This window comes from Sarcophilus harrisii, chromosome 4 (genome assembly GCF_902635505.1).
Source record: "Sarcophilus harrisii chromosome 4, mSarHar1.11, whole genome shotgun sequence".
NCBI lineage: Eukaryota > Metazoa > Chordata > Mammalia > Dasyuromorphia > Dasyuridae > Sarcophilus > Sarcophilus harrisii.
The window spans coordinates 101,464,494-101,490,290 of NC_045429.1; the positions used below are offsets into that span (position 1 = coordinate 101,464,494).

The following is a 25,797-nucleotide window of genomic DNA, read 5'->3' on the forward strand; positions in this document are numbered from 1 at the left end:
TGTCATACAGCCAGATTGGGGACAGGATTGGGATAACTCCCAGTTCAATGCTTTAACTCCTGACTATAATGGACTGAAGGACACAAAATACCATACCTATCAGTTCTCTTTTCCGGCACCCACCAAAATTCTTAGTAAATTTCCCAGCAAAATAGACTCTACTTGAAAGCTCAGGCCTTGCAAAAGGGGAGGGCATGTCTGCCAAGTTCAGTTGCCAGTGCCAAAGTCAAGTTTGGGCTAAGCAAAGTGAGTCAGCCTACAAGTCATACAGAGCTGGTAAGCACAAGGCCCTGTCCTGCCTGAGAGGAGGTATTCCAAGAGGTGGGGCAGGGTGGGGTGAAGAGCACTAGGCTAGGCATCTCTTTGGCACTCGAGGTTCCTGGACTTGTCAGGGTGGGGGCACAGGGCAGGCAGACCTCAGGTATCAACGAAAAAGTCCAAGGCCAATACTGCACTGAGGAGGAGTTGAAACTGGAATGGAAAGGTGTCAACATGGATCACCACCTGGAGAATTCGTCAAGCAGAAGCTGTCAGCCATGTGGTTTAGGGAAATAGGAACATGAAAGCAGCAGCAAGAGGAGATGGCATTCAGCAGCGAAGCTGGCCACACCTTTGAGACACAAAAACTAAACATGAAGCTAAATAGCCCCTTACCCTTTCCCAAAAATCAAGTCAGCCTCCCCCACGGAAAAGATTTTAAACTCATTACCAAAGCTGTCAGTGTTCTTTTCCCTCCTCTATGACCTAATTGTTTACATGTTATATCTCCATAGCCCCTTACCCATAGGATGTAAGCATTTAGAGAAAAAAAAGTTGGTTCATTTTGGTTTTTGTATCACTAGCACAGTGCTTTTCATACACATTTGTTGTTGTTCAGGCATTTTTCAGTTGTATACTCTTTTGACCCTTTTAAGGTTTTCCTGGTAGAAATATGAGCAGTTTTCTCATTTGACAAATGAGAAATCTGAGCGGTTTTCTTCCAGCTCATTTGACAAATGAGAAAATTGAGTCAAATGGGTTAAGCAGGGTCACACAGCTAGTGAGTGTCTGAAGCCATATTTGAACCCAGGGAAAGAAGTTTTCCTGACCTAGACCCAACACTATATCCTCTGTGCTCTCTAGCTGCCCTTTTATATATAGGAGTATATATTTAATAAACACGTTGAATTATTTTTAAACAAAAAGTATAATTAAATATGGTGATATTTGGAGTGGGACTTAGAGATCATCTAAGTAATCCCTTTACAAATATAGAAATTGATATGTACTTGAGGTGAATGAACTAACTGTTCTATTCAAGATATCACAGGTAGTGAGGAAATCTGACTCCAAATCTAAGACTTTTCATATAATGTACTGTCTCTAGAAAAGTACTTATTGTGGTAAGCACTTAGTAAATGCCTGTGGAGAAAATTCCAAGATGTCCACTCTAACATCTCCTCAACTGAACTGTTGGGAGGTTCTTACTAGTTGGAAACCTTGATCCTTCCTGCTGGCAAGATTATCTTTTGCATCTTTCTTAGGTCTTTTGGAATAGATTAAATAAAGGTGGTTCATTGGACAGAGTACCAGGCCTGAAGTCAGCAAGAACAACAATAATAATCCTTAAGCTGTTGTCCCTGGGGACAAATCACTTCATTCAGTTTGCCTCAGTTTTTCTGTCTGTCAAAGGAACTGGAGAAGGAAATGAGAACTCCTCCAGTATCTTTGGCAAGAAAACCAAGAAAAATGAGGTCACAAAGAGCCAGACATGACTAAACAAGTGAACAACAACAACACAAATAAATAAATAAATAAACAGAACAAATGTAGTTCAGTGGATTGAGTAACTAGCTACACTTGGTCTCAAAATCTTTTATAGTGACAACATAAGCAGTGTAGAGCAGGCTAATGAAGTTGAGAGCAGCAACATTATTCTACCAATCAGCTCTGTGATCTTGAGCAAGTCACATCTCTTCATTTTACAGATATGGAAACTGAGGCACAAAGAATTGGCTAGACTGGATGACCTCCTAATGTCTCTTCTATTGTAACATTTAATAATTGTGTGACTTTGTATACTTATTAGTATTTGACAGCATTCCTTTAAGATTGAGGATTTCTAGGGAGATGCATACAGAAACATATGACAGATTGAAAGGTCTTTTCAACTATTCCTCCCCTCCCCCCCTTTTGAGCATGACACAAACCCAGACAAAGGGCCTCCTCTCATCAGATACAAAAAGATCATTTAATCAATCAATATGCATTTAAGTGGTTACTATGTGTCAGACATGCTAAGTGTTAAGGTTACAAATAAAAATAAAAAGATAAAAGGTAGAGGACGGCTAAGTGGTGCAGTGGATACAGCACTAGCCCTGAAGTCAGGGCAAGTCACATAACCCCAATTGCCTTAGCAAAAAAAAAAAAATAAATAAATAAAAATAAATAAAAATTAAAAATATATATATATATATGTTATGAGAGATGGGAAAGGCTTCCCATAGAAGGTACGATTTTAGATGAAACTTGAACAAATCAAGGAAAGCCAGGAAACAAATGCGGAGGAAGGGCATGCCCAACATGAGGGACATCCAGTGAAAATGCCTGGAGTCTTATACTGAGGACAGGAAAGAGGTCAGTGTGACTGGATCTCAGGATTCATTGTTTCTACCATTTCATGCCCTAAAATTTAATCAATTGGGAGCGACTCGAAGCTTCCACAGAGGTACCTTTCTCAAAATTGACCTTTTCTCAGTGTCTATTTCCTCTGTTGGTGCCATATCAGTGAATGTCAAAAACCCTCAGGCAAAAAAAGTCCCCTCTGGTTTTAGAGTCCCAGTCCTGGGAAAGATCCCTGAAGGCAACCTGGTCTCAGTTCCTTGCCTCAAGTCAAATTTACATCTATGGAGGGGAAGGGGGTTCTCAAAAAGCAAACCAGAAGATACCAAGTAACCACTTTCACTGAGGTCATATTCTTTCCCTTACTCCCAATGTTCCACATCTGCCAAAGGGATGAACCTAAACCTGATTGAACTCTAAGGTCTTTCTAATCAAGCCTCCTCCATTCCTGTGACATTGAGAAGGCTTCCTCTTTCCCTCTGACCTACCCTGGCTGAGGTGCCATATTTCTGCTGGAAGGATTTATAATCCTGAAACTAGGGGATTGGCTCACAGGAATTCTCGAAACTGGAGGCATTCTCGCTTGATAAGGGGCTCAAGAAACAATCTAAACACTTCTAATGAAAAAATCTTAAGTTGAGCAAGCAGGTGGTATTTTTTAACTTCTTGATGCCCTGGTTGACTTAAGAGAGGAGCAAGTTTTGTTTTGTTTTATTTTGCTTTTTTGTTTTTGATATTGAAGTGGGGTTGTGGGGTGTTGGGGTTGGGGTTTGATTGTACCTATGATTTCATCAATGTATAGAAGACCTGGTGAGGATGAGAGACTTCTACCAAAAAGGTACACATGCTTTCTCTTTAGCTTATGGCTATAGAGAGCTGTCTAGAATATGAAACCCAGGGTCAAGCTGCCAGCATGTGGCAGCAGCTGATCTTGAACCCAGAAATTCCTGACCCTGAGACTAGCACTCTATCATAGGCTGTATTGCTTATAGGGTTAAAAGCTCTATAGAATCTGTAGCCACCTCAAAGGAACATTAAATATTAACCACTGTACTTGTACCTGCCAAGGCTTAAGGGAGAGTCAATAAATATTTGGCATGTGAAGCACAGGTATCTCAAGAAGGGAACGGGGAAATGGCTCCATTCCAGTCCTGGGACTTTAGAGGACACAATGCTCTTCATCCTTCTCATCCCTTTTCTCCTAGCTTCCTTCAAATTCCATCAAAAATCCTGCCTTCTTCAGGAAGCACTTTCCAAGCCCTCTTTGCTTCCAGAAAAATACTACTTCATTGACTTTTCTATAATATACTATAATAATCATGGTATTAGCTATTCATCAACTTTCTCTTCATCACCACCACCATCTTATCCTCCTAATATAGCTCCAAGAGACAGACACTCTCCCAGTCATCAAGAACAGCTTTCTAGGTACTCAAATGTCTCTGTTATTCTATTTTCTGTTTCCCAGAAATGGGCTCCAGGGAAGGAAATTTTGTATAGCCCAAATAATCAGGGAAAGGGTGAATATATACTTGTGTTTGTTTATGCATTTGAGTGTGTAGGTTTGTGTGTTTAAGCAAAGTCATACCTACTTTTAAAAATCCTTGGGAGAGGAAAAGAGGGGGGAGAAAGAGGGTAGGCAGAGAGAGCAGGAGGGATTTCTTGTTAGATAGAGAGACCTTTGTCAGACACTACACATTGTTATTGTTTGTGATCAGTCTCCTGCCAAGTATGAAGGGTAATTCAAGGGTGGAACCTTAGCAGGTGAATGAGTAGGGGCTACCTGCCCAAGGTGGTGAGAGGTTACAATGGAGCTGAAGGGAGTGTCCAAGGCACAATCACCTTAAAAGCCCAAGGTTGTTGTCTCCCCATACCCTCTGGTGACAGACACATAGAGAAGCAAGGGAACTTTGATAACATACATGCTACACAATTGGAGACCCCAGCCTTTAAATCCATCTTTGTATATTGAAATCTGTTTTGCACATAGCTTCGAGCTAGAAAATTGAGAATAGATGAATAGACAAGGAGGCAAGTAAAAAAATCAAACCTGTCTGAGCCTGGGTGAGCTTCTACCTCAAATATCACCCTACTGTAGCTGCCAGAGTAATACTTTGTCCCCTCCCCTCCCAAAGAGCTTCAGGGTCCTATGGATCCAGTAAGTTTCTATCTTATCATTATCTTAGATTGCTGAGCCAAAGCACTGAACCTGAACAAGCCTAGATTTGCATTTATGGGAAGGGGTGGCAGTCATTACTTTTTTTTTCCCCCCAGAGTTCCTTCTCAGGCTAGTACACTCTACTACTACCAGAGTCCTAGTACACTCTACCACCATTCCCAAATCAATGTATACCCTCACTACAAACTCACATGCCACTTACAGTATCCAAAGAGCTCCAAAATGTGAACCACACCCACTTACATGCACACACTCCTCTACAGCACCCTTTGTTAAAATAAACATGACCCCAGTGAGAAAGAAGGAGTAGAGCCCTGAGTGAAATATCTTTCACAGTTTGCCCTGAAGGGTATACTTCTGTCTGCTAGAAGAATAAAGATTCTTTTTCATGATCACTGTCTTATTTTAACTGCTCATAAAATGAAGTTTCAATACCTGCTCATTGCAACTTTTACAAAAAGTTTGCTTGTTTCACCTAAGCCCTGACACAGAAACAATCAGAAGATATATACGTGCTGCCCCAGATCCCCAAAACAAGTCTTAGTGTTTAGGAATAAGCATCCTACCCCAATTCCAGGTCCCAAATTCAGAAAAATAAAGCAGAGAGTCTTTGACTTTCCAGTCTGAGTCTGTCTAGTAAAAGAGACACCAGGGATTTTGAAGCCCAGACTTCCCACACCTGTAAAATCCTCTTCTAGCAACTGAGTAAACAAGAATTCATTAGTGATAAACTCACCTTTACTGGGTGGAGGGGTTAAAAAGTAGAAAAGAATAGAATAGCCCTTTTATCCCAAAGGGCAAAGATGGAGACAGAGAATAATTTCCCTGCCTCCTACAATTTCCTTCTCCTTTTTGACCTCTTCCTGACTTACCTGGACAGGTAAATGCTTCATCTGTCCTGCCTTACTCCACCCCGCCTCTGACTTTCAGCCAATCCCAATCTCCCCTTCCAAGTTCTCATTCCAGCTGTTTCCCTGGGGAGGGCAAGAGAAGGATGAAGGCAGGGCGGGCTTTCACAGGATTGACCAATCGTCTCATTACCAAACCCTCTTCAAAACCAATTAGGGAACTCTTGGAAGAAGAAAGGCTAGAAGGAGGAGCACCATTAGACTGATAGTTGTAGCACTGAACTGAGTGGAAGGGAAATTGACTTTATTTAAAAGGAAGCTTGATTGTTGATAAGTTATCTGTTAACTTTTTAACTTAAGATCTTCCCATCTGGAATGGAGAAAAGATGAAAGGGATCATTTGGGCACCTCTCCTTCTACACCAAAGACTACACTTTCATCTGGTACAGTGGGTATTGTAGTAGTACTAATTTTCCCTACTAGGCATTTTTCCCTGCATTTCCAACCTCTTCCCTCTCACCTCCCTTTCCCCAATCCACACTTAGCTCAGAGAAGATGCCCTAATTTTTTCCTTCCCCAGAATCTCGGCATTCTAATTTATTGTCAAGGTTTATCCCCTTGTCTTCATCTCAAGATCCCTAGACATCACTTCCCATATTCACTCCCTTTACTCCAGTTTGCAATAATGAGGCAACCTTTCTCACCAAGGCCAATTTCCCCTCTCCTCTAGTTTTCTTGTCTTATCCCCAATTTTCAAGCTTTCCCTATTTTTCCTCTTCTCTGCTGACCACAAACAAACCCAAGTCCCACTTCACTATTCTAAAAAACAAAAAACCAACCCTTATTAAACCCTACCAAGTTATCTTTCTGTATTTCCCTTCCCAGAAAAACCTACTTTTTAAACCTTTGCAATCTGGCTTCTGATATTAGCATTCAACTGAAACAACTGTGTCCATTGTCACTTATCTATCATATTGTTACTCAACTGCCAAGTTGGTGGTCTCTTCTAAGTTCTCACTAAACACTGCTGAGCCTCCTTTCTCTTCCCTGAGGGTTGATTACTATTATTATTATTATTGTCTTCTTATTCTTCTACCTATCTGAGCTCTCCTCTGTCTACTTTGTTGACTATTATACTTTTCCTGCCCCTCTATAAGTGCAATGTTCCCCAAGATCCTGTACACAGTCTTCTCTTTCTGTCCTCTCTTGGTGAACTCATCAGTTTCCATGCATTTAATGATCACAACTGTGCAGGTGACTCCCAAATCTATAACTTTAGCACTAGTCTCTTTTTCATTAAAACTTTTTATTTTCAAAACATATGCACGAATAATTTTTTCAACATTGACCCTTACAAAGCCTTGTCTTCCAAATTTTTCCCTCCTTCCCCCACCCCCTCTCCTAGATGGCAAGTAATCCATTATATGTAAAACATGTTAAAATATGTGTTAAATCCAATATATGTATACATATTCATACAATAATCTTGCTGCACAAGAAAAGTCTGATTAAAAAGGAAAAAATGAGAAAGCAAGCAAAATGCAAACAAACAACAACAAAAAGAGTTGTGATCCACACTCAGTTCCCACAGTTCTCTCTTTGGATGTAGATGGCTCTCTTCATCACAAGATCATTGGAACTGGCCTCGATTATCTTATTGTTGGAAAGAGTCACATCCATCAGAATTGATCATGATATAATTTTGTTGTTGCTGTGTACAATGATCTCTTGGTTCTGCTCATTTCACTTAGCATCAGTTCATGTAAGTCTCTCTAGGCCTCTCTAAAATCATCCCGTTTAGCACTAGTCTCTACTCTGAACTTCATTCCCATAAAATCAACTGCCTATTGGAGATTTCAAACCGAATGTCCCATAACTGTGTCAAACTCATGTTTAGAACAGAACTTGTTGTTATGCCCTCCAATTCTGCTACTCTTCTGTATTTTTTTATTTCTGTTAAGGGCACCACCATCTGTCCACTCTCCCCAATTTGCAATCTCACTATTATCTTCACCTCTTCATTCTTTATTACCTCATTTGGCCATTTACTAAATCTTTGCATTGTCTATTTCCACACCTCCTTTGGCATCTGTTACCTTCTCAGATCCTCATCACTTCTTGCCCCAACTATTACAGTGGCCTTCTGATTCTCCAGCATCAAATCTCCCACTCCAATACAGCATCCTCCATACAGCTGCCAGTATATATTTTTCTTCAGTATAGATCTGACCACAGTCTCTACTACTTAATAAACTCTAGGTCCTTCTTCTTGCCTCATGATCAAATATAAGCTTTTCTTTCTGACCTTTAAAGTTCTTCAACACCTAACCCAACCTACCTTTTTCAGCCTTGCTAAACATTACTCTTCAATTTTGTGGTCTAGTCAGCTTGTCTTTGTTACTATTTCTCCCAATGCAGTATCCCATTTCTGTGACTTTGTATTGATATCCCGTTTTTGTGTGTGCGTGTGTCTGTGTAACAAAACACAAATTCTCTCCTTACTTCTATAGCACAGAGTACTTTTTCAATATGCATCTCAAATAAGTCTTCTACATACAGCTCATCTTGATCTACCTCAACTGCTAGTGCTTTTCCTCCCCAAACAGCCTCATAACATACACACACACACACATATACATATCACATACACATATATATGTATATATACATACATATAACACATATAAATACAAACACATACATACACATATACTGTTTCCTCCCATAAAATTTAGACTCCTTGGGGCAAATACAGTTTCATTTTGGCTTCATATCCTTAGCACTTGGCACAGTGCCTAGCACATAGTATAGTAAGTGCTTAATATATGCGTATTGATAGACTTTGCCCAAAGTTGAAGAGACTTTGGATTAGACTTTTTGTTTAGCTAAGAGCCTATCCCTATTCCCTCCCCTAAGGTGAATGAAAGCTAACTCCTCCTCCTACAAGAGATTCAAAGGATCATAGCATTAGAGCTACAAGAGATCAAGAAGTGATCTAATCCAACCTGTAATTTTGCAGGTTAGTAAACTAAGTCCCATAGAGGTTCAAAGTGACTTGTCCAAGATTATACTTCTACTGACAGAAGTAAGATTTGAACGCAGGTCCTCTGATTACAGAATTACAGAATGAAAACATTCATGAGGTGGTGTCTATGGCTTTGAAGCACCCTATTTATCTACATAGCTCTCTAGACATGGATGGATCTAAGGGGAGAGAGCACTTCCAGCACTTTATTATTTGGATCCCTTTTAGGCATCTATGGTTTGTGGCAACAAATAGAATGGATAAAAGCAAAATGGGTTGGCAACCAGTTTAGCAACTCACTTGTCTCCTATTGTGGATTAATTCTTGGCATCAGAATAAACCAGTCTAGGGGGGCCAGAAAACTTACCCATCCAGCTCTGGGTCTTGAAGTCTACTGTTCCCAGGAATGTGGGAGTCATAAAATGTTTCTTTAAGTTTAAGTCACACTTGCCAGATTATCCAAAGATTATTCAACCTGGCTGTAGGTTAGCAGGTTTAGAGTTGGGAAGGACCTTAGAGATCATTTAACCAAGCAACTTCTGTAAACAAGAAAATTGAGGTTTTTATAAAAGAAGAAACTTTGGGAAAGATGAAATGATTTGGCCAAAGATTGCACATGCCATAAGTGATAAAGCTGGGTTCCTGACTCCAAATCCAAAACTTTTTCTACTCAAACACTATCTCTTGCTTCTCTTCCTCCTATTTTTTGTTTGCTTTGTATCATTTACTCCTTGTTTCTTCATAAAAGTACTCCTTTGCTGTTTTATCATAGCATGGAGGAGACCTTTGTATCTTGAAAAGCTTGTCCATAAACCATGAGCTCTGGCTTTGTTGATGGCTCATTGGATCCATGGATAATATCTAGGTATTAGTGAAGCATACCCATACCTCACTAGTACTAGTCAGAGAACCTCACTCATTACCAGATTAGTCTCAGGGTGATGAATTTTTCAATCCCAGAAACTTTTAATACAATCTACATGGAGGGGTTTCAGGCTTTGTTAGTGGAGAGAATATACATATTAATCAAATCATTGATCATTAAGGGGAAATATGGTATGTAGAGGTAGTAAACTTAAAGCCAGAGGATCTCATACAACCTATAAAACTCCTAAATATAAAACTCCTAAATATGGCACAAATCAAATCAAAATACAATTTGAAAAATTTTAACAAAACAAATAAAAATAATGGGTAATGCTAATTTGTGGTTTTCTAATTCAATATGTGAGAGGCAATGATATTTGAATTTGAAGTATAGTGGATCAGGTGCTACATTTGGAATTAAGAAACCTGGGTTTAAATCCTATCTAAGATATTAAGTGTGTGACCACGGGAAAATTACTCAATTTCTCAGATTCTCAATTTCCATGCATATAAAATAGGAAAAAAAAATTCTTTTACTACCAATCACACAGAGTTTTTGTGAGGAAAGTGCTTTGCAGATCTTAAAGGGCTATATAAATGTGAGTTATCAATAGACTTAACATGTTGAAATATTCCCGTGGTGTTGGGAAGTCAAGTAATGAGAAACTCAAACCAATATATTTTAGGGATTGTAGATGAAACAAGTGAAATCCAGAAACAACTACTAGATTTTATTATAACCACAAGAGTCATATTTATCCCATATCCAGTCCTTGACAGATGGAAGTTTCATCTCCTTTCTATGTGGTGAAGGGTCAGTGATGTGGCCAAAGGAATTAGGATCAATGAGTAAAGAGGAGGAGTACTCATAGGGTGATATATGTACGTGCTTTCAAAAGTATCTGGACAATAAAACTGACTGAGCACTTGAGATATTCTTTCCTGATGAGGGTTCCTAAGACATAGTAACTGTGATGTAATAATACCAATGAAACCGGAAGGGCATTTCCAACCCAGACACTCACTGAAAATCTTTAAAGAACTGAAGTGGACCTAGCTCTTCATTGGTTTGTGTGTTTGTGTTTGTGTGTAATAAGCAGCCACCCTTGCTGAATAACAAATTGAATTAAACATTAACTGAGGTGATAGGTCTAGTTCCTATGTATTAAGAAGTGAGGTAAATCTCAAAGGGTAGATGAGGCCATTCATTCCATAAAAATCTGCTAACGTTAAAAATAACATTATGGCTCCATCTAGTGACCTAGTTTTCCATTCCCCCCCGCCCCCACTTTTGTCGACTAGATTGACTTGCTAATTTTTTGTAACATGTAGAAATATGAAATATGCCCCATTATAATATTATTTAAAATGAGAACTATGATGGCAGTGTTGCAAAAGCCCATCTATTTAACATCAATATTCTTTCAGCAACCTTATATGATAATGATAATAAAACAAAACCTCAGAAGAATGAAAATTAGAGATATGATATAGAGCAATGGGGAAATCCAGGTGATGTAGTATGGGTGGCGTCAAGCCTAGACTCAGGAAGACCTGAGTTCAAATTCAGCCTCAGACATAGCTGTGTGACCCTGGAAAAGTCACTTAATCTCTGTCTTGATCTACTAAAGAAGGAAATGGCAAACTACTATCTTTGCACATAAAATTCCAAAGGGGTCATGGAGAATCAGACACAACTGAACATTTACAACAAAGAACAATGCAAAAAGGCAAGTTGACCTAAGTAGGCTGCTGCATATTTTAACATTACTATTTATGTGAAAAGTGTTGTTGATATACACACAAATTACTTCAGAAAACATGCTCTATATCTGAAGACTGTCATCCCACTCTTCTTGGAGCACTTAGGAAGCTGGTTATATCTCTCTCTTGACTTTTTTCATTGCTATGACTGCCATCTACTTTTTGGTGATTTAGAATTAGTTGACACAAATGACAATTTTAGTTTCTCTTAAGAGTATACACAACACTTTATCTTCCAATTCAGGGTTTCTTATTGGTTAACCCTATGACTGGAGCTCTCTGCCTTCCCATCTCTGCCTCCTAACTTTACTGGATTTCTTGAAGTATCAGCTAAATATCCTTTCGACATGAAGGTTCTCTTAGTCCTTTCTAATGCCTTCCCTTTGAGATTACTTTCAATTTATTTGGTATAGCTTTTTTTTTTGTACATAGCTTGTTTTGTATCTAATTTGCATGTTGTCTTCTCCACTATACTGAGTCCCTTGAGAAAAGGAACTGGATTTTGGTTTTGCCTTTCATTGTATCTCTGATACAGCACAGCGACTGGCATATAGTAACTGATTACTTAATGTTGACTTATTAACAAGTTGGCTTGGAGCTCATGATCAGAAGTTCCTCCCTCTTTTCCATAAGGACATCAAACACAGGATCAATGACAACATTTTATGAATATTCTAGAATATGCATATCTAATGATATCTGATGTCTGAACCAAAATGCCATATAGTCCCTCTCTTACTCATACTCAGTTAACATCCCATACATCCCTATAGTTTTCCAGAGGATCCAACTATTTCTTAAATGACCTAAGAAACACTGAGAATGGAAACACTTATAAGGCTTTAGCCAGGGAAATTGTAAAAGTTGTCTTTCTTTATAAGATATTCTTTGTTTTATAAAAATAGAAGCATTCCAATAATCCAGCTAACATTTTTAAGAGTCTCAAATTACTTAGATATTTCCAACTTTATAGGCAGTGTATTTCCTTTTAAAAAAATGTACCTTCTTCATTGTGTAAATTTAGGCTCCATTATTTTACTTGGTAACAGTGCTATATAGTATCTTTAGAATGGAAGGCTACAGTGGCATATAAGCAGTAAAGTGAATAATAAGTTTAAAAATTGATCTGGGCTATAATCACACATTTGGGCCATTAAGCATATTTGAACCCTGACTGGAACCTCTTCCCTTACCCACAGTAATAAGCAAAGAAGAATGGCATAGTAGAAACAGCACCAAAAATTTAGGGCCAGTTTCCTTGTTTGTGTGTCAGGGTATTGGACATTCTAATCTTTAAAGTTCCTCCTACTTCTAAATCTAGGACAATAATATTTTCATATGCCTTGTAATGCCAATGTAATTGAGGCATTTTAATATAAAATTTCTGAGCACATCCCTACATAAAAGGCTCACAAAGGTGAGGCACATAGTTGTCTAGCAACTATAGAAGCATGTCCAACTAGTCAGAAAATTAGTAAATTGTGTCTGTTCAATTTCAAATAATAAAATTATATTGGGAAAGAAGTTAGAGAACTAGTTTCCTTCTCACTAAGAAAGAAATTGGTTCTAGAATATTCATAAAATGTTATCATTGAGCCTGTGTTTGAGTCCTTACAGTTATCTATGACTGTATAAAATAACTCCCTATCTCACAGGAAGATTGTCTATTTCATTGCTGATAATTTTATTTATTAGAAGGTTTTTTGTTTAGCTGAAATTAGCCTCCTTCTAACTTCCAGAATAAGTCTATTGCCACACAACAGTTCTGTTCTTCATGGATATATTACTTTCAATATGGGAGGGGAGATGTTAGAATTGAAAATGGCATATATATATGTACATATATATATATATACACATATATGTATATATACATTCATACATATACAAATTTAAATTTGTATATGTGTTTGTATATGTTTGTATCTCTAGACCCGAGTTCAAATCTTTTTGCTCTTTACAACCTAAGTGACCTCAATTAATGGTTCTTAAGAGTCTCAGTTTCCATAGCTTTAAAATGAAAGTGCTGGACCAGGTAACTTCTTATAGTCTTATCTAAAACATTATCTCTGATTCCGTGACTTATGATTCTATTAAATTGCTTGCTCAGCAAAGAGCTTCTGAATTGGCTTATTAATCAAATGGTTCCTGGTAGCAGCAAAGCTTAAGAGATTTTGGAGGTATTTCCCTATTTCCCCCCCCCCAAAAAAAAAAGGTTAAGGATAATCACTTCATAGTCTACCCCCACCAAAACTGGACAGACAAAAAGTTCTTATTATTAATGATTTGAATAACATTTTTAGTTGCTAATAATATGCAAGAACTATGTGCTGAAATGCTTTGACCACTTATTAGAGAATGACTTTTGGCTCACTATATTTCTACTAGTTGTCAAAATATCTCAAGTCTAAATCTTTATTTGAGAAATATTTATTTTTCTCAGTTGGCCACTTCCCTTTTTTATCCTACATGTATTAATTTTGTTTGTGCAAGTGCCTTGCAAGTTCATGTAATCAAAACTATTTATTACGCTTTTTGTAATTGCTTCAACCATTGTTTGGTTAAAAAATGTATCTCCTCTACCCCACATCCATCAGATTGGTAAAGTTGACCAAAAGAAAAAATAACAAATATTGGAAAAACTGAAAGAAAACAGATATGAATGCATTGTGGGTGGAGTTATGACTTGGTCTAAGCAATTCTAGAAAGCTATCTCATATCATGGTAAAGAACTAGAAACCAAGGGGGTTCCTATTATGTTTGGTACATGAATGTAATTAAATACTGTTGAGTAGGAGAAACAACAAAAGGGATAGTCTTAGAGAAACCTGGGAGAGTTGTATGAATTTATGTAGTATGAAATTAGTATACCAAGAGAATGTTTTATGCTGTTATAATAAATAATTATTAAAACAAACATCTTTGGAAGACTTAAATACTCTGATTAATGCAATTATCAATTATGATTCCAGAGGATCTGTGATGAAGGATGCTACCTATCTCCTGACAGAGAAGAGATGGATTCAAGATTTAGAATGAAATACACACTTTTGGACATAACTGGTATGAAAATTTGCTTTCCTGGACTATATATATTGATTACAAAGATTTTGTTCTTGCGTTTTGTTTTGTTTTGTCCCCCCCACATCCCAAGGGAAAGTGAAAAGGAAAAAAAATGTTTAACTAAAAAACTAATGGAAAAAAATTTAAATAATTTCCTACTTATCTGATAAAAGTATATAAGCTGTCTCCTATTTTTATGATATTTAATATCTGGTTATGTATTCATTTTGGATTTATTATGGAATATGATATAAAGTGTTGATCTAAGCTTAATCTCTTCCAGACTACTTTACAGTTTTCCCAGAAATTCTTATCAAATAGGGAATACCTTCCTAAATAATTTATCTTTTCATCCTTCTTGAACACTGGTTATTGAATTTCATTATTTGTCATTCTCCTTTATCTGAGTCTCTTCCATTATTTATCAAGTAGATGATTGGCACTTTGTAATATAGTTTGTGATTTGGAAATGCTGTTTCTCAATTCCTTGCTACTTTTAAAAAATAATTCTCTTGATATTCTAGATCTTTTGTTTTTCAAAATGAACTTTATGATTTTCTCGAGTTCTATAAAGTATCCCTGTGGTAGTTTTGATAAGCATCACATAAAATTGTAAGTTACCTTTGATAGTAGTCATTTTTATTGTACTGACATGGTCCTAGCTAACATGGGCATTGAATATTCCTCTAATTGTTTAAGTGGGTCTTTGTTTCTTTAGGGACAGCTAAGTGGTTCAGTGAATAGAGGACCAGATCCGGAATCAGGAAAACTCATCTTCCTGAATTCAAATCTGACCTTAGACACCTACCAACTGTGAGACCTTGAGGGAGTCCTTTAACCATTTGCCTCGGTTCTTCATTTGTAAATTGAGCTGAAGGCGGCAATGGAAAACCACTCCACTATCTTTGTCAAGAAAACCCCAAATAGGCCATGAAGAGTCAGGCACAACTGAACAATAAATTGTTTCTTTAAGGACTATTTTGTAATTTAATCTATACAAGCATGACTTGTATTGCCACATATTTTGTGCATTTTGTAGTTATCTTGATTGGGATTTCCTTTTCTATTATTTCCTTTTGGATTTTGTTGTGTTATAGAAATGTTAATTTTGTGGGTTTATTTTGTGGTCTGCAACTTTGCTGTAGCTATTTTCTAAAGTTGTTTTTTTTGCTGATTCCCTAGGACTTTCTAAATAAGTCATCATGCCATCATGAAATAAGGTTAGGTTTATCTCCTCTTTGACTATTTTTATACTTTTAACATCCTTCTTTTGTATTATTGCTATAAATGAACATTTCTAGAATTAGATAAAATACTAGCAGAGAGTGGGTATTCTTGTTTACTCCTGTGTTTATTGGGAAAGCTTGTAGGGTATCCCCATCTGAAATATAGTGCTTATTTTTGACTTTAGATACTTTTTGTAGTGTTAAAAAAGTATGCCTTTACATTTTATGACTGCTGTGTTTTGTCAAAGGTTGTTTTTTTTTTTTCATGTATTGAGATGATCATGGATTTGAATATTTTTGTTACTGTTGATTTCATTAAGATTAACTATCATCTTTGAGTAAATCCTATAAGTCAAAATGAACGATTTGTTGAATAAATTGATGCAGTTCATTTGATAAAAAACTTCAGAAATTCTTCATGCTTCTTTCACTCAAATCATCAGTTAACTTGGTATGATAAAAAGAAAACAAACAAAACTACACAAACCTATAGGTCTCAATGGATGTTTATGAAATGCCCCCAAACCTTTCTTTAGGTTTGGATAAAGTGTCCATGCATCGTTTGCTTTCTTAAGGAACACATTTATTATTTCTTCTCTCAGATTGGACTGGATAAGGCAATTATGGGTGATAAAAGGGCCAAAAGGGACTCCTACTATCATTTAGCCTAGCACCTTCATTTTACAAATACAAAAGATAAAGTTTAGGAAAGTGATGTTACTTATCTAAGTCCTCATGGGTTAGTAACTGAAAGAAAGTTATATCCTGGAAAAAGGAGAAGAAACATAGACGGTTGGAAAAAGCTGCTATTTGCTATGGAGCAGATACAGAAATATCAGGGTTCAAAGAGCCTCAGAGATAATAGAATCCCCTCTACAACATGGCCAATAAGGGGTTATCCAGTCTTTCTCAGAAGAATCAAAGTAAATCCCCTAACTTCTGAGGCAAAAGTTTTATTCAATGTTTAGATAACTCTAATTGTTAAGAAAATTTTCCTTTTATCATGCCAAAATCTGTTTCTCATCAATGCCTACTAGTTACTATTAGTTCTGCTGTCACCTGGTAAAACAAATTTAATTCCTTTTATACAATAGACATTTTAATGCTTAAAGATACATACATAAAATGTTATGCTCAATTCATTTCTTCTGAAGGTTCTATATTCCCCATTTCTTTAAAAAACAAAATCTTCTCCAGTGCCCTCATCATCATGATCACTGTCCTCTGAATCCCTGATTTTACAAATGTGACCCCCAAATAAGAAATATGGTACTCTAGGCAGTCTGATCAAGAGAGGTACATCAAGACCATTAAATTCTTGGCTTTTGGATGCCAATGCTCTTATATAAACATAACCTAAAATCACATTAACTTTTTTCATTCATTGCTAACTTCAGTTCATTCTGAGCTGTGGCATTCTTGACATTCAGTATACTTACTGTGCCATATTTTTGCAAACATACTGTTGATTGATCTTGCTTATATTATTTATACTTGTCTTTTCTTTTTAATATTTTATTTTTTCTCAATTACGTGTCAAGACAATTTTTAAGCATTCATTTTTATATTTTGAGTTCCAAATTTTTCTCTCTCCCCTTTCCTCTTCTGATAATGGTAGGCAATTTGATAGAGGATATACACATATATGTCTTTTCAAAATAAAAGTTGAGGAATTCATTTTTGCATCCAGAGTATACATGTAAATCTACTGGGCAGTCACTACTCAACAAAATTGCTTCCCTTTATATCTTCAGAATTTCACTCCTGAGAGCTTCTCATTCCTCTTGGGCTAGATTCACCCAAAGGATTTTAGTGGAATCTTTCCTATATTTGGCTCTGGACTCTGAAGCATAATATCCCAAAACATGGGGTGCATTTCAGAATCTCTACAGGTTTTCCTCTCTTTCATTAACGCAAATTCCAAAAATTGAATGTTCAGTTTTTCTTAAGGTACCCATCAATTCTTTTTGTCTATATTGCTTTGGAAATCACAGGTCTATGTCCTATCCTCTATCCCTATGACAACTTTAAAATTATTGGGGTAGAAAGAGATGGATTAATCAATCACCTGTAAATGAGAACATTAAGGTGGGCCAGTTCCTAATTGTCAATGTTCAGACCCATATAAAATTAGTTGACTATCCTCCCATGTAACAACCAAATGTTTTCATCTTCAGACTGATTCACATGTGAATCCCTGTGAAAATAGACCTATAAGTGTTTCGTAAAGAAACAAGAAATCAGTAGTCCCCATCCCTCTGTGATCACTTTCAGATGACAAAATATTAAGAGTGACCAAAGTGTCAAATGCCCTGTAGTTTTAAATAAAAGCGAAAGAAGTCAGGAAAACAGTTACTCAAAATTCCACCAGATAAATAAATTTTGGTAGAATACATACAGTTCATAGGTAAAAGCTGTGGTATATTGACTTTTGATTAAAAGGAAAACAAACAAAAAAAACCCCCAAACCAAATAGAAAACCAGATTGTTGGTTTAGGTGGAGCAGCTGTATGGTAGCAAAAAAAAAAAAAAAAAAATTAATAAAACACTTTTTAAATCGACAAACACTCCAATTCAGATTGTTTAATTTATTCTTTCATAACAAGTCACTACATACATACATACATACAGCTTTCAGTTATTAAAGTCATACAAGTTGATAAATAAAATCAAAGCATCTTGCCAACATCAAAAATTACATAAAGGTTATATGATGATACAAGACATTTTCCTGGTAGCAGCATATTAAAGATCTTTGTGGTGAAAACAACCTGAATTAGCCAAGTTAAAACAAGAGACAAAATTATCAATCTTCCAAAGGAAAATAATTTTAATCTAAGAAAATTCAAGCATACAAAATTGACTCCTGGTTTAAATTTTTCTACTGCTCTTTCAGGTCATGTTCCAAAGTAGTGACATGTGGCAATCTTTCCTAGACAATTCCATTCATTTTGTTTCTTAAGCCTCCACTTCTACCAGCTCTAATCTGAAAGCTACATGACAGGAAATGTACATATTTGACTATTTATTTTTGGTAAATACTGTTTTCTAAGTATATTTCCTAACAAGTGTCAAGGCTGAATTAAGTTACTAGAAAAATTACCCTTCTCCTTCCTTCAAAGTCACCAATATACTTTAGCTAAATATATGGAATTTCCTATAAGATACTATATGGCACAGAGGTAAATTAGAAAAATAATAAGATTTGGGCTACTTTTGTGGAGCTCATGAGCTACAAAATAAAATGTAAATGCTGTACCCATTATAAAATTTCATATACTATTAAAAGAAATACTATATCCTAAGATTTCCTTAAATTTAACTTGGTATTGGAAGCTATAGCCTATTATTCCTATCACTCAACTATATGTCTTCACCCATATATGGTATGATTTTGCCTTTTGAAAACGGGAAGAAATATAAAAAGGCATCATAATAAATACTCAGATGTAAGTTTATGCTTTAATTGAAAGTTTTTTCATATATGAATCTTTTTCTTTTTTTTTAACTCAGAAAACAACCACTGAGAGAATTGAGTAGTACCACCCAAAAGTTATTGCTCTCCTGATGGCCTGAAATACTAGCATTATTTGATAAGTATTAGGAATTTATTTATCCCAGACCAGATTTTCCTTTGTTTTGGCAGCACTCATCTTTGTCTTTCTTCAATGACTCCTTTAAAAAAAAAATTGCTAGAATAAGCTAACCTTTACATTTACATTAACATCTTAATTAGCACCCACACAAATTACAATCAATGCAATATTTTTCAAATTAAATGCTGATGATATGGTAAACAAAAACAGTGAGACCTTGTTTATTAAGAGGAGGGGAAAATCTTTTTAACAAATGTGTTATTGTTTAATATACTAAAATTTGTGTGTAAGGGATAGAGAGCAATCCTCTGAGCCAGGAGGACTCTAGTTTAATTCTTTCCTGATGTATACTGATTGTGTGACCTTGGACAAGTTATTAAACTTAAGCTCCCAGAATGCTTTAAGACCATAAATTAGAGAAATAGAGAGCAATTCCTTACACTGATGAAAGCAAAGGCCTAGACAAAAATAAAAAATAAACTCCAACAACTAAAAAGTCCTAAATCCTGCTTCACAATCAAAAGATCTACAAGCTTTGTAAACTGGATGCTTAAAAATTATTGCCAAAGTACTATTTGCAGCAATTAGATAATTCAGCATATCTCATTCTCTATCTTTAACTTCAAGTCCCAAATTTCATAGCTTATTCAAATTAATATTTGCTTCACTTTTATTTATTAGGTATTAAAAGACACATCTAATAAATAAAACGAAACTTTCAAGTCCATTAATACCCGAATCCCTCCCATACCCCCTCCCACAAAAGACCTTATTACTTAGCTTTAAAAAAAGAATAAAGATTTTAATAATCCATTCTCTTCAAAACAGTTGCCTCAGCTGTCTGCACTGCAAGAATAAATTTGAATACTGTATTGTAAAAAGATACATGAACAATCACATTATAGTAGTGTATTAAGAAACATTTTGAATGCTAGGGCACAGCATGCTCCTAATCGCTACTGAAATGGAATGTTAACACAATAATAGAATGTTGAATTACTGAAATACAATACATATTGGTAGAATAAAAGAGCTAATTATTAGCAGCTCAACACATACATTTATTTGTTTTAGTAAAGATCTTGGAGGGTGCTATATATAACATGTAAACTTTGTTTAACAAGTCTTAAAGTGCTGCAAATAATTACCAGGCATAATTCTCAATATATGAAAACTGCTCATGAAGGCCACATGATTAATTATAAAAAATTTCTCATCTCACTTCAACTTGTATCTTTCTCATTATGATTAATTAGAAGGATTAAAAAAAAAAGTTAGTGCAGCCATGCAATAAATTTAAGGAAAACTTCGAAATAAACATGCTAGACAGATGAACTTGTCAAATACCTATATTCCAGGCTCTACAAAACATGAAGGACAGTTATTAAGTACAGTGAGGTATACATGAACATATTGAAGGCATACAAAGCGAGACAGCTGGGTTACAGTGGAAAGAACAATGAATTTGGAATCAAGATTTTAGGGTTTGAATCCAGTCTTTACTACTTGCTACCTGTGTGACCTTTATAAGGTTAAAAAACCTTTTAATTCTCATCTGTAAAATGAGGGAGTTGGACTAAGTGATCTCTAAGATTCCCTTTGAACATTAAATGCTCTGATCTCTATGATCCTTTGAGAGAAAGTAATGTCACTTGCTCCCTAGAAAAAGGGCAGGTGACTGCCTGTTGCAAGGGTCTGGGCCCCCATTGGGCTCTTATTAAAGAGATATGCAGCCATACTGATTTTCATCAAAGCCGCTAAGCTAAAATCAGTGGAAAAAAAAAAAATCTAAATCAAGGCAACATGAATTAAAATTTCAATACTATCCTTCCAATAACTCTAATTTTTCACTGAGGAAGAAATCATTTCTCCAGGAATCAACTAGTATCCTAACAGGGGTTAATACTAATTATCAAATTCAAATAATATTAGACAATAATTTTGACAAAATTGTGATAATGAAAGATTAACATCAAGGCAGCACTGTACTAATCACTGGAGTCAAAAGCAAAGTAAATGAAGGTAGTTATTTATTCCCTCCAAGCTTCTAATGCTAAAGTTTTTCTAATTCAATCTGGAAATTGAGTGAATGGGGCAATGCTGTTGAGTTCAAGTGCAGACATAACAGAACAAAATTTCTTCTAAATTCCTTTAAAGTAGCTAAATCAGAAGATTTTCAAGGTTTTCCAACACTCAAGTTTATTCAGACTAAGAGGTCAATTTAGTCAAGTATCAGCATACTCACAAAATTTAAAATTAAAAATACTATACAAGCTTGATTTTAGAGCAAAAATTTAGGGACTTAAAATTCATATTATTAGAAGTGGTATGAAGTAGAAATAGTACTTCATCATGAATTTTCTAGGTATATGATGACACTCAAGTCACAACAGTATTAATTTTGGCAAATGATTAACAATGAAAACCCTAACAATTCTGAGTATCAGTCCCCAATTTATATGATTGGATAGCCTAAACAGGAGATTTAAAAGTTCAAAACATGAAAGCAAAGTTCCCTGAATAAATATTTGACACTTGGTATGAAAAAAGTAATAGCATGTAAACAAAACCACTTGAATTTAATTTCTGTGCAATATCAGCAAGAAATTCTTTTGCTTTCCATTTTGTTACAATAATCTACTGTCCATATAATAAGGATCAAAATTCAGAGTGACTAGAATTTATACTAAGACAGAGCATCAACCTGTCTCAGGCTAAATCTAAAAGGTCTTGAGGCAAATGCATTAGGCCTGACATCTGATCTCATCAGAGAGTAAATAGTAAGGTTTCTGACAAAACTGATGCACAATTGTATAAGAAACCTCAATTTAAATAATGAATGCTAATGATATAATTCTAAATTCCTTGGTTATAACAACATTTATTACTCTAATCAGGTTTCTTAGACAACTAAAATGAAATTGAGAAATAATCATCAACACAAGTAGGAAGACAAACAGGTGTGGTTTCACACCATTTTCACTTACAAACACTATAATTCACCAGTGCTGTTTTTGTTTTTAAGGCTCAGTAAAACAAAACAAAAAAAACACTTTTAAGACTTACTACTCTTAAGAGCAACTTATACCTTGAAAAGAGTTATGCAAACAAAAGGTACTCAATTATTAAGAGAATTCAAGCATACTTTGTTAATTATTCCTCAAATAAAGTTTAACTTTTCCTAAATTTCCCACTAAAATGTAAGCACTATTGGAACAGGAATGCCTAACACAGTGTCTTGCACATATTAGATACTTAAATGTTTGTTAAATTGTTCACAATGTCTATTTTAAACCTTTATCCTAAGAACTCGAAAAGTATTTCTCTAATCCAAAAGATTAACCCAAAAAAATGTGCTTAAAATATTAGTTAAAATATTCAATTAGTTTGTCAGACCCTTAACTACACCCAAATAGATCAAGATTATTATGACAAGAACTTCAAAAACATTAAACCTCAGGAGGTTTTGTTATATTCGTTTTAACATCCCTGATCATAAGTAGAATTATGAAAGAGGTAGTAAACAACTTTACCTAGGAGATCTTATATGGAAGCTCTGTTTCTGAGAGGATGCTTAGCTGATTTAGTCCAACAAGCAAAAGGGTACACAACTAATGTGGAGAACAAGGAAAACTCTTAAGATAGCCCAGTAAGACAAGAATTTGGTAATATTTCTATATTTCAGAGAGAAGAGTAATTTTTTTTCCTCCAAAACAATCTAGTCACCATCACTCTAAGTACCTTAAGATTGTTCAAAGGGCAAAATGAGAAATAAAATGGAAATTTTAAAATTCTGGTCTGCAGAAATCAGACTTGGCTTAAGGGCATCGTTTTTTAGTGGTGATAAGGCTAGCAATAAATCAACATTTGTAGGCCTGTATGTTTAATATGAAAACAAAAACTACTTAAGTGAGGAATAATCATCACAATAAGAATTCAAACTTTACCAGGTTATTACAGCTTAAAAAAAAATTCAAAAGATATAGTATGAATAAAAAGCAGGAGAATTTAAACACACACACAAAATAAAAAACAAACCAAACATTTTTTGCAAAGTTTGAGTAATCGAATTTCAAAGAAATTCAATTAAAAGAATGTTGGGGTTTTTTTTTTAAGCTATGCTTAATTTAAAAATCTTATCCAATAAATTATTAGCTAATAAAAATTAAGTTAAAACAAGGATACTGGTCTTTTAAAGCTTCGGTCAGCTCCTTCACCATTGTTCTGAATTTAGGCACCTTATCCTCTACATTCTACTTTTATATACTATAAGTCTTAAACAGGGCACTATTAAATGCAATATTTGAGATAACACTCATAGGAAGTAGTTACCATCCCTGTAGAAACTGCTTTTGTAAAGTATTTATACCTTGTACCTGCATGCAAGTATTTGCATGAAAAATCTAACTTTCAGCATAAAATCAGGTTGACCACCCTGCACATCATTTAAGGAATTGCTCCATAACTGGAGTCATAATTTAGAAATGAGTTTTATGTTTTCAAAACTCTGTGTTATTCAAAGGTCTAAGCTGCTCTAGACACTGTTGTGTGTATATGCAGTGGTGTCACATGAAGCCTTCCACATTACCCCTAAATGCGCCAGGTGTATTCTTCCATCAGTTAATGTTGCTCAGTGCTAGCTTGTATAAATAACTCTCTTCAGGCTAGTGTCAGGGCACCACTTACTGTCACACCTGGCAGGAAGAGAGCATGTATCACCACTGTAGACACAGATCTGTAAACTTGCACACTAATTTTAATCTTAACAAGGAATTCTAGTGTCTTCATTGTCTTAAGTAAAAAGGGTGTTTCAAGCATTATGTCCTTTTGTCTTTTAGGTTTACAGAGAGCTTATTGGAAAACCCAGAACCTTCTGGATGACTGAGGTAGTAGACAATGCCTCCTCCTGCATAGATCACACCTCTCCAAAGTTGGTATGGCCAGTCTCCTTGGCATGTTCCCTTGCTTCTGCTTGTCCAGTTAACCCCTTTTGGCACACCATGCATCTCAGGGTGAATCGGTTTACATCAGTAAACTGCCTCTTTTTTCTAGCTTCATCTGCCAATTCCAATGCTTGTGCAAGAACAATGTCATCATTGGAGGAAAAGATGGTCAAAGGAGGGCTGTCTGGATCAGGGAAGTTTCGCTGAAGTGGATCATAGTGGATGCCATCATAAATTAGTAGTACCCTTTTGGGGTAACCAGCATCTTCCCCAAAGCGGTCAATTCTGACTGTCTGAGTGTCCACTACACAAATTTCGCATTGATAAAACTTTGACAAAATGGATATCTCAATAGCCCCTCCCCAAGTGTCATCCCTTCTAATCCAGTCACAGTACTCTTGATTTGTTTTTCCCAATAATGCCTCACAGTAGAATTCTGGATCGCTTGCTACTATTTCTGCTATAAGATTTCGCATCTCAGGGGCACAAGCTGGATCTAAAACTCCCCCTTCTACTACATAGTACACACTGGTGAAAAGGCAGGAGTTATCTGCTGGGACCACAGTTCTGGTAAGCACAGGCAAAACTTCCCTGAATGAAGTATGAGCACCATGTTTTGTAACTGCAGAAGATGAAGTCTTATGCTTGGTTTTGTCCTCTTCAATGATCAGGGTATCACCTGTTAAAAATAAAGCACATCCAGAACTACAGAGGAATGTTTAGATGAAATATGGCTGACTAGCCAGTCTGTAAATTACAAATAGGAATTAAAGCATGTTCCTGATAAAAACAGTTATGTAAAAAGCAGCTAATAAGCATTCATTCCTTTCTGGAGCTTCTTTAAGTTTGTTTTGTCTTAATTCATATTGCCTCCCAACTTAACCAGGGGAATCTGGTTGCAATTCTATACCATTCATGGCTTAAATACTCTTATTTAAAAGCAAAAAAATTCTGACAGGATCTATTAGTGTGTGAGGCAACTAGGTGGCAAAGTTGATAAAGCATCTGGCATAGAGTCAAGAAAAACAGAGTTCAAATTCAGCCCCAGACTACTTCTAGTCTGTGACCAGTCACAGTGACTCCAGTTTGCCTCAGTTTCTTCATCTGTAAAACAGGGATAACAATAGCACTCTAATTTCCAGAGTTCTTGTGAGGTTCAAATGATATAATAATTGTAAAATGCTTACAGCTCCTGACACAGATTAGATAAATATTAGCTATTATCATTAGTTATCATTTTGTTATTACCTCAGTGGATGCAAATTACAACTCCTCTGAAATTCAAGAGATATTCTACAGAAGTTGCTGCAACCAAAAAATTTGTCAGCCTGAATTCAACTTAGATATAAGCCTTTCCAAACTGAGTGGTCCTCACAACTACAGTCAGTTAGTCTATTCTGGGGGCAGCATTCAAAACCTTTCCAACCTAGTAAAACCTGTCAGAAACTGTATTGCGGGTAACAGACTTTTTAAGAATCTTGGGTCAGATAAGGCAGCAGAGTAGGAAGCCTCTAAGGTCCCTTCTAAGTCAGAATCTGTTATTCTACAACTTACTTAAAATTAAATTAAATTAAAATTTTAAAAACAGGAATGCAAAAAAAAAATAAAAATAAAAAATAAAAAAGTATATATTCTTAATCTAGGCCACTAGGGGGTGCGTAGAAAAGATGGGGACCACTCCGTTT

The 25,797-nt window shown here is 35.8% G+C and overlaps 1 protein-coding gene and 1 long non-coding RNA gene across 5 annotated transcripts in view; one reads left to right on the plus strand and one right to left on the minus strand.

Annotated features, from left to right (window-relative positions):
- The window catches only part of YOD1 (YOD1 deubiquitinase), a 37,539-nt gene that overhangs the window by 10,726 nt on the left and 1,016 nt on the right, over positions 1 to 25,797 (minus strand). Inside the window, exon 1 of one of the 4 annotated variants that reach the window (XM_031937264.1) lies at positions 5,653 to 6,050. The exons of 1 other annotated variant lie outside the window; for it this stretch is intronic. Coding sequence is in view for 1 of the 3 variants with exons in the window: in XM_012547814.3 (XP_012403268.2) it covers positions 24,085 to 24,791 (707 nt within the window). In the remaining 2 variants the exon portion in view is untranslated. Of the gene's footprint in view, positions 1 to 5,516; positions 5,630 to 5,652; positions 6,051 to 18,146; positions 24,792 to 25,797 lie in introns of those variants that run through there. 2 more of the 4 variants (XM_003767651.4, XM_012547814.3) reach the window with 2 other exon arrangements.
- Positions 10,089 to 24,094, plus strand: LOC116419098. Its single transcript, XR_004229356.1, has 3 exons — positions 10,089 to 10,587; positions 14,257 to 14,347; positions 24,008 to 24,094. It is a non-coding gene; the product is annotated as an uncharacterized LOC116419098 (long non-coding RNA).